A 9849-nucleotide genomic window follows, 5' to 3' on the forward strand; every position below is an offset into this window, starting at 1 on the left:
TTCAGACTCGAGTGTGAAATATTCTGCTAGCCATTACCACTGTAATTAAGCAGTGCTTTTATGGTTCCTCAGATGTCAGTACAACAAACCTACTGGCGACGATGTCCTGAAAACCATTATTCACAGTATCATTGCCCAGAGCGCGCTTCAAAAAACCCCAAAACAAAACAAAAACAGCTATGATGGTGCCATTAATGAACCTGCACGACCTCTGGCTGGCCACTAGAGGTCACCCTCACCAGAATACTTACAGCAGACATAGCAAGCACACCCCTGCCCAACATCTCTGCTAATGAGACGCTATAAAGACTCACTGGTGTCACTTCTTGCTCAATATTGTCATTTTTCACCACTGTATACTTAGCCTTTTCTTACTGTTTTTGTTTTTGTTTGTTTGTTTGTTTGTTTGTTTGTTTTGTTTTGTTTGTTTGTTTGTTTGTTTTTTACAGCCTGGCTCTGAGCATGTCTGTGTTTATTTTAACTCTTGCCTGTTACACTGAGTCTGACTCTGTGATGTTTTTCTGTTTTTTAATAATAAAATCACATGGCATGGCCATGTCGGGCTTGTATGAGCAAACCCTTCAACAGCATGCCCTGCTTAAGAATGAACTGTCTGGCGCTGTTGGCAACACACAAGGCACTTCCCCACACAGCTCAGTTCAACCCTCACCATTCTGCCAAACCAGGAAGCGAAACTCACGTCAGCCCAGATTACATCACCCCCTTAGAGGCGTATGTTGTCTTACCGGCTGAAATGGCTCTGTCTCTGACCTCAGGGGCCTGCCAGAGCTGAAGTTATTCATTCATTTTCAATTTTCTTCATTTACTGCAACTTCTACTGTCACTTCCACCATCATGTTCAGTAAGCACATGAATAATAGCACTAAATTGGTCATAGTTTATTTGAGGCAGATGCACGAGAATTAAATTAATTTTTTTATTTTATTTTTTATGCTATTTTCAATTTAGACACTTTCCTCCTTAACCCTCCCTTTGCATGTATTTATGTTAATGATACAGATATTAAAGGTCTTGTCGAATTGACTTGTGCAAATGGAAAAATCAGCAGCGACTATGAATACTTCATTACAGAGAGAGAACTAAACCAGACAGACTTGACTGTTGCAGTAACGGTCACAGTAATAGTAATAGCAGGCTCATTCTGCTACAGAACTCAAACGTCAACGATGTGCAGCATGAAGGCATGCAATGTGCAAAAGTGGAGGTTATAACGGTGTGCAATCTGTGCTGAGAAGCCTGGCTAAGACGACATGATTGCCCCAGTTTACAGTGAAGAACTGGTAAAGGAATGACACCGGAAAGAGACCCATCCTAAAGTGACATGAAAAGAATGAGGGCGAGTGGAACTCTTGCAGGAATCGGGGAGCCTTCCCTTGTCCAGGGGTGTGTGGGTTCCTTCTTAGAACTTCAACGTATTCTTCAAATTTCTAGCATGTTGCTTTAGCTTAACCCCTTCTGTGCCAAAGACACTCATACCTCACTCCTGAAACATTCCTGTTGGTTTCAGAAGTAATTCAAGAAGTTAATTATATGGGTAATAACTTATTAGCTTGAATTTAAGAACTTAAAACACTATTACACTGTCATTTTTCAGCTCTGTTTTCCATCCTCAACCACGTCCTTCTCCTCATCCTAAGCCTCAACCTCATCCTTGTCCTCGTCCTCATCCTTGTCCTCAGCCTCAACCTCGTCCTCATCCTAAGCCTCAACCTCATCCTTGTCCTCGTCCTCATCCTTGTCCTCAGCCTCAACCTCGTCCTCATTCTCAGCCTCAACCTCATCCTTGTCCTCGTCCTCAGCCTCAACCTCATCCTTAACCTCAGCCTCAACCTCGGCTTCAGCCGCAACCTCAGCCTCAGCCGGTTTTGACTGCAGCTCCATTAGCAGAAGGCAGGTGAGCCTTTGCGCCAGCGTCAGAGGGACGTCCGTCCTGTCGGGGCTCTGCTGTAAAACCGTGGCTAAGAGGGAGCAGTATGCTGGGATATGACACATACTGTTGAATATCCTCGACTTTTTGATGTTGGAGATTGATTTACTGGCTCTGGTGTCAGGACAGAGTCTCTTGTGGAAGTACTCTTCCTTCTGTGCGACTTTGAACCCCTGGATTTCTGTGAACTTTTGGATGTATTCCGGAGGAATTCTGTTCACTGACCCTGGTCGAGAAGTTATCCAGAACAGAGCAGATGGAATTAGGTTTCCTTTTATGAGGTTTGTCAGCAATATATCAACTGTTGTTGGCATGGAGGTGTCAGTCCAGTTATTATTATGGTGGAAATCTAGAGGAAGGCGATATTCATCCAAACCCTCCAAAATAAGCAGGACTCTGACTGCATCCAAGTTAATCTGTTTTATTTCAGGAAAAAAGTGTTGGAGAAGTTCAGTTAAACTGATGCGTTTCCCTGTGTTCTGATGTAAATCCTGTAAAGGAAGTACAAGAACCAGATCAATGTCCTGGTTGGCTTTTCCTTTTGCCCAGTCAAGAACAAACTTCTGCACACACACAGTTTTCCCAATGCCAGCGATCCCCTTGGTAAGTACAGTTTTAGTTTTCATTAGCCGTTCAAATGGTTCTTAAAGATATTCCATTTATTTGGAAACTCTTTCACTCTCGGCCTCCTTGGAGTTGCCTTTGCCTTTGTCATGTCAGGGTGTTGTTGTTGTTGTTGTTGTTGTTGTTGTTGTTGTTCTTCTTCTTCTTCTTCTTCTTCTTCTTCTTCTTCTTCTTCTGTGATGCAGGGCTTGACATAGACATCATCCAGTAAAGATAGGCTGCTGTACTTTTCTTTCCTTATGAAAATGTACTGTAACTTCTCTTCATATCTTTTCTTTAGTTTTTGCTTGGTCTCATTTATGGCACTCACTGCAAAAAAAAGTTTAATCATGTCAGCTCTGTTGATTTAAATTTTGAAGTGAAAAACATGAATGGCATATGGCCTGTGTATTTTCAAATTTCATAATGTGTATATAGTACATCTATCTATTGTGTAAATTGTTGTTACCATAACAGGAGTGTGTAGGCTGTGCAACAACAGAATCCTGATGCTTCTCCGAGTCAGAATCATCAGAACCAGAACTTATCTTACTAACAGCAGATAAAGGGAATCCAAGGAAAGAAATGGTTATATATTTAGCTGACATTTTTATCCAAAGCAGCTTACAATTATGACTGAACACAACTTGAGGGTTAAGGGTCTTACTCAGGGGCCCAACAGAAGCAGCTTGAGAGTGGGGGGGGGCTTGAACCAGTAATTTTCCAATTACTAGTCAAGTATCTTAACCTCTCAGATATCGCTTCCTGTTCTAAAATAAACTAGATATAACACTAGTTCTTAGTAATACAGCTGTTATAATACTAGTTGTTAATAGTACAGTTGTTATAATACTAATTGTTAATACTTTACTTTACATTACCCACAATTTCTTCTTTTTAGAAGTGAATGGGAATTGCTTGTGTATTCTGTAATGTGTAGTTACCTGTGAGTACTCTCATATTGTGTAATGTGTAGTTACCTGTGAGTACTCTCATATTGTGTAATGTGTAGATACCTGTGAGTACTCTCATATTGTGTAATGTGTAGTTACCTGTGAGTACTCTCATATTGTGTAATGTGTAGTTACCTGTGAGTACTCTCGTATTGTGTAATGTGTAGTTACCTGTGAGTACTCTCGTATTGTGTAATGTGTAGTTACCTGTGAGTACTCTCGTATTGTGTAATGTGTAGTTACCTGTGAGTACTCTCGTATTGTGTAATGTGTAGTTACCTGTGAGTACTCTCGTATTGTGTAATGTGTAGTTACCTGTGAGTACTCTCGTATTGTGTAATGTGTAGTTACCTGTGAGTACTCTCGTATTGTGTAATGTGTAGTTACCTGTGAGTACTCTCGTATTGTGTAATGTGTAGTTACCTGTGAGTACTCTCGTATTGTGTAATGTGTAGTTACCTGTGAGTACTCTCGTATTGTGTAATGTGTAGTTACCTGTGAGTACTCTCGTATTGTGTAATGTGTAGTTACCTGTGAGTACTCTCGTATTGTGTAATGTGTAGTTACCTGTGAGTACTCTCGTATTGTGTAATGTGTAGTTACCTGTGAGTACTCTCGTATTGTGTAATGTGTAGTTACCTGTGAGTACTCTCGTATTGTGTAATGTGTAGTTACCTGTGAGTACTCTCGTATTGTGTAATGTGTAGTTACCTGTGAGTACTCTCGTATTGTGTAATGTGTAGTTACCTGTGAGTACTCTCGTATTGTGTAATGTGTAGTTACCTGTGAGTACTCTCGTATTGTGTAATGTGTAGTTACCTGTGAGTACTCTCGTATTGTGTAATGTGTAGTTACCTGTGAGTACTCTCGTATTGTGTAATGTGTAGTTACCTGACAGTACTCTCGTATTGTGTAATGTGTATTTACCTGACAGTACTCTCGTATTGTGTAATGTGTATTTACCTGACAGTACTCGTATTGTGTAATGTGTATTTACCTGACAGTACTCTCGTATTGTGTAACGTGTATTTACCTGACAGTACTATCGTATTGTGTAACGTGTATTTACCTGACAGTACTATCGTATTGTGTAACGTGTATTTACCTGACAGTACTCTCGTATTGTGTAACGTGTATTTACCTGACAGTACTCTCATATTGTGTAACGTGTAGTTACCTGACAGTACTCTCATATTGTGTAACGTGTAGTTACCTGACAGTACTCTCATATTGTGTAACGTGTAGTTACCTGACAGTACTTTCATATTGTGTAACGTGTAGTTACCTGACAGTACTCTCATATTGTGTAATGTGTAGTTACCTGACAGTACTTGCATAGTCATCCTTCAACCCTGGTAAAGTCTCCATTGATTCAAAACTGCTTTGTTCTGAGTCTCCACTTTCTTCGTCAAAACTGCACACAAGATGAAGAAACAGCTTTGATCCATTTCCCCATTAAAAAAAAAAAAAACAAGCTAAAAATTATCCAAGTTCTGGAAATGTTCATTTTGTATACATGAGAGTCCTGCACTCTAAGACGTGTGTCTGTAAATCACCTTCTGTTGGGAGTTTTCCCTCTGTTAAAGTTGCCAACGAGTTCCCTTGATTTCTCACTGTTCACTGACAAAGCCCGGCGCACAGGTACAGCTGCTCCCATACCCTCACCCTTCCTATGAGAGCACACAGTCACCTCATTATCCCTGATGACAGCTACTACTAATGAAGCAACTCCAAATGAAGCCTTTCATTTGAAACCTTGTAGACTTATTGAGTAGAAACAGTAGAACAGAAGAAACATTGAACATAGTTGCTCTCCATAAATGCCCTGCTGTCTGTAGGGGTGACACAGTCATAAATGCCCTGCTGTCTGTAGGGGTGACACAGTCATAAATGCCCTGCTGTCTGTAGGGGTGACACAGTCATAAATGCCCTGCTGTCTATAGGGGTGACACAGTCATAATTGCCCTGCTGTCTGTAGGGGTGACACAGTCATAAATGCCCTGCTGTCTGGGCAATGCAATATATAATTCTGTACTTTTGTACTAATTACCTGGAGTGATGTAAAGGTGTGTTCACTGGCCCATAAACAGATGCTGTTCTTTGTAACTTAACGTGATTCCTGGGAATTTTCTGGGAACTTTCCTCCTTAACACTGTAAACATAAACTCTTGTTTATAAATGTAACTACTCAATTAAAACCAGATTAGGGTAATACGATAATACAACATCCCACCCCCACCCCCCACACACTCATACTAAGTGACAATTACATTGGCCTTGTCTCTCCTTGGAAGAGTAGGGTTATTTCCCACATTTCCCACAAAGTGCCGCACAAGTTGCCTGACTTCATTCCTCCTGGTACGTAAACTCTTTGTTATGTTATCGACAAAGTCAGCTTCGACATAGTGGATTTACCCTCCTAAGCACAGCTCTGAGACGCTCTGAGGCCAGGGCTTCAAATGCTGCAATACATTTGTGTAATAATGCAGCAGTCGTACAGAGTGTAAAACCAATCTGTCTGCACACCCTCCCCCCAAACACCCACTGGGACCACTGTGATCAGTTTCCGTAACTCGGTCTGAACAGGGTAACAGTATAGAGGCTCCTGATTCCCACTGATATACTTATGCTGTGACTGGCTTATTACCTGTCTGCCCCTCCAGAACTGAGCCAGTCAGTCGCAAACCTCTGCTTGGCTGATGGATGATGAGATGTAGGTGACACTGATCTGTCCGAGCAAAACCTTGAGAACCCAAACGTAAGCGTTAAAAGAATCGACTTGTAGAAAGCTTGATGTATCAAGTATTCTGTTTATGCACTGCAAAAAAAAAAAAAAAGTGCATATGTGCTTGTGAATGCAAGAAGGTCACGAAACAATGGAAAGTGTCGGTAAATTGCCACTAGCAGTGAATCTCCTGTTTTCTGTCACATTCACCCTGAGTCTGTTTTCTCCACAGTCCTCTTCTCAAACCGGCCCCTGGATTTAAAGGGTCCCTCCGCATTCTGACCTGTGCTGTGGAAAAAAAGGAGAAGAAAGGATCAGAGAGAAGAGGCCCCGGCTGTAGTGTACGAATAGCCACCACACTCTAATAAATGAACAGGATGGCTTTGTTGTTATTGCGATCGTTGTTTGGCGGCCATACACACCTTTTCAGCAAAATCCCTGAGATTTACAGTTTGACATTACAGTATGCTCTAATGAACATATACTGTGTTGCAAGATTTTTATACACCATTACAATTAGGGCTAGTCTTCAGTCCAGTTCATGCTTGTGTAGTGTGAGATTAAGGACACAAATTTGAAACTATCCCATGAGAATAATTCTGTACTGTCTATAAGTAAGTAAACAACGCACATAGCAAAGCACTTTCGGATTCAGTAACAGAACCTCTGTGTGAGTGTACTGTTTGCACCATTTTTCATACTGTCATTCCTTCCGGTTCTTATTTACCCTGAGTCATTTTTCTCTGCTTCCGAGTGTCCCCGGATTCTGGGAATGGCAGGATCCATCTTCCTGAGCTGGGAATATATGTAGAAGTCAATTTCAAGTGTATACCTGCTTCTCTTATTTGGTGAACTTAACCTCTTTTGTCTTTTCTAATTCTGCAGTTCTTCAGTATTATGAATGTTTTATTGTGTATGTTTTATTAACTGTATGTTTTATTATGAATCGATATAAAGCAAATTTTTAGTAACACTAATTTCTTATTAGAACCATGTTTTAGCAATAAAAATATGAATGAGGAATATATATTCAAGAGATGGAAAGAGAGCAATACATTCTAACTACAATTCAAACTTATCCATGCCTGTTTGCCCTGTTGGTGGTGCAAGACATTACCTCACTTTTAAAGTGCCTGCTTTTAAAGTAATATGCTGAATCATCATGGTGGCAAACAAGAGACAGCTAATGTTCACAATAAAGACAATATATGCCATCTATTTGTGTATTATTTAAATGACCACTGACCCTGCTCCTATGTTGACTAACTAAAACTCTAGTACTTATTGTAGCGTATTGTTTATTGCACTATTGTTGAATGCTCCTATGTTGAACTCTATTAATTGTTTATTGCATCAGCAGTGATCCCTGTATTTGAACAGTATTCTAGTTCATTGGTATGTTGGACTCTAACCTACTGTACTGGCTAGGATGTGTTCTATGAAGAAATGACAAAGCACTTTTGTAAGTCGCTCTGGATAAGAGTGTCTGCTAAATGCTGTAAATGTAAATATAAGTATAGTCATCACTAAAAAACAGGCAGCACACCTGAAAAGTCACCACTTACATGTAGATACAAAGATTACGGATCGGTAATCAGCATGTGCGAATTTCACATGAAAACGTGGCATCTGGCTCGCAGACTGCGTAAAACCCGTGAATTATGTTCGATTTTATGCAGAAATGAGTAAAAAGATGACAGATAAATGAAGCGTTCCCCAGGTCCGAACAGAAGTCGCGCTTTAAACGGTTCACCTCTACCAGACTAAGCTGACAGCCTCCAGCTCAGAAATCTGGGCTTTAACTTACCACCTCGCCTCAGGACGTCAAAGTACTTTAACGAACAAAATACAGTGCACAGATTAAGCAGAGTTTTTCCCCAGGTGGATGTTTATAATTTCAAGTAATTCCTTGGAAGAGAAGAGATTGAGGCTTGAAAGAACAGACAAGTGGACTGATGCACCTGATCTCACAGTGTGAGGAATTTGTGAACGCTGGCCTAACCATGGGTTCAGCATACAGGAAATTCCCGAGAAATGGTTCTCGAGGCACCAGTCGAACAACATTCTTCTTTTTCCTTTCCTGGTTTCAGTGTACTTTTTTTTTTTTTTTGGCATAAATTGCATTGTCTATGCAGGGGCCCCTAGCATGAGGGAGTGAAAGGCGACTGGGGAAAAATGCATGATGAAATGCAAAGCAGACCAGGATATTTGCGACGAAAAAGGAGTGTATTTGTGATTTTGGTGTTCAACATGCAAACTGTACAGGGGCGATGATGCCAACACGACAAACAAAAACCACACTGGCAGATAAGGACGATTCTGTGAAAGACAGACATACAGTGACTACCCTAACTACCCTAACTAAACAAAAAGCCACAATATTTACAACTGAGCAACCGAATCAACAGGGGAGAGAGTCAGGAGAGAAAGCCAAGGTCATACGCACTATACACACAAGTTCGAACAAAGCAGAGCAATAGTAAGTAGAACACACACCAAGAACACACTTTCTCTGAACAGGGTTGAGACTAAGGTAACGAAGCCTCCTCTTCCTGTTATACTCTGTCTCCCCTTGTTCCTTTGTGCTCTTTGTCTTCATCTTTTCATGTATAATGAAGGTGTGTGTGTGTGTGTGTGTGTGCGTGCGCGCGTGTGTTTGTATGTTGTCAGATTCTTCTCAGCTCCTTATTCTGAACTCGGGTAACTGTCATTGACTCAGAGTGGTTAAAGTGGCTAAAATCTAAATTTGAGTCTGAAATATTGATATGGAAATATATATTTTATAACTTGCTATGGCAGGCTGTTTCTCACTCATTTGTTTAGTAATTTATGCGTTTTGGCTTTGATTCTCAGCCAAACACATTGTCTTCCAGATAACATTGTCATCCACACCTAATCGTGCAGTAAGGGAATTCATCGTGTGAATCAGTTTCAGAGAAAAACTCTCAGGAGAAAACTGGCATACATTTACATTTATAATTACATTTACAGCAATAAGCAAACACTCTTATCCAGAGCGACTTACAAAAGTGCTTTGTCATTTCCTCATAGAATACGTCCTAGTACAGTACAGTAGGTTAGAGTCCAACATACCAATGAACTACAATACTGTAGAAATACAGGGATCAGTGCTGATGCCTAGAAGTGCAAAATACATATAAGCTCTGTCTCAGACCACAATCAGTGCAATAAACAGTAAGTACTGGAGTTAGTCGACATAGGAGCAGTCAGCATCAGTACAATAAACAATAACCTACAATAAGTACTAGAGTTTTAGATAGTCTACATAGGAGCAGTCTCAGTGGTCACTTAAATAATCCACAAATAGATTGGTCTTCAGTCTGCGTTTGAAGACTGTGCTGTCTGGACAGGGAGCGGAGGTTCCTTCCACCATCTGGGAGCCAGGACAGAGAATTGTCTCAATGCTTGTCTTCCATGAGACTTGAAACATGGAGTTTCAAGCTGCGTCATACTTGAGGTTCAAAGTACTCAAGATATGGATCGGGCTTTGACCATTTGACCATGCAATCTGCAGTCTTGCCTGTGGTGTGTGCAAATAACTGAATGTACACATCAGTCATCTTTGATATTAGTGACCAATGTCCTAAAAATAAGATAAA

General features: G+C 40.6%; 1 protein-coding gene across 2 annotated transcripts; it reads right to left on the reverse strand.

The window, feature by feature from the left end:
- Positions 1–216: 216 nt before the first annotated feature.
- Positions 217–8184, reverse strand: LOC145657538 (uncharacterized). Of its 2 annotated transcripts, none has more exons than XM_081712910.1 (9): positions 8037–8184; positions 6957–7024; positions 6440–6517; positions 6152–6247; positions 5555–5656; positions 5061–5174; positions 4826–4918; positions 3021–3103; positions 217–2881 (listed from the first exon to the last, which is right to left on the reverse strand). In XM_081712910.1, exons 2-9 carry the CDS (start codon positions 7013–7015, stop codon positions 2574–2576), a joined length of 933 nt encoding a protein of 310 aa, XP_081569036.1. In that variant the 5' UTR covers positions 7016–7024; positions 8037–8184; the 3' UTR covers positions 217–2573. The 2 variants fall into 2 exon arrangements, with proteins under 2 accessions (XP_081569036.1, XP_081569037.1); XM_081712911.1 differs by having other exon boundaries at positions 7795–8184.
- Between the last annotated feature and the right edge of the window lie 1665 nt (positions 8185–9849).

The sequence above is a fragment of the Electrophorus electricus genome, chromosome 4 (genome assembly GCF_041902795.1).
Source record: "Electrophorus electricus isolate QZ-2024a chromosome 4, ASM4190279v1, whole genome shotgun sequence".
In the NCBI taxonomy this organism is placed as follows: domain Eukaryota; kingdom Metazoa; phylum Chordata; class Actinopteri; order Gymnotiformes; family Gymnotidae; genus Electrophorus; species Electrophorus electricus.

What these genes read in the sequence shown, in the direction of transcription:
- LOC145657538 (XM_081712910.1), bottom strand. Translation starts at nt 7,015, where the DNA reads ATGGATCCTGCCATTCCCAGAATCCGGGGACACTCGGAAGCAGAGAAA. An exon ending in ACACCTTTACATCACTCCAG is followed by an intron (nt 5,175 to 5,554) that starts GTAATTAGTACA and finishes GTGCTCTCATAG; the next exon opens with GAAGGGTGAGGGTATGGGAG. An exon ending in GCCTACACACTCCTGTTATG is followed by an intron (nt 2,882 to 3,020) that starts GTAACAACAATT and finishes TTTTTTTTGCAG; the next exon opens with TGAGTGCCATAAATGAGACC.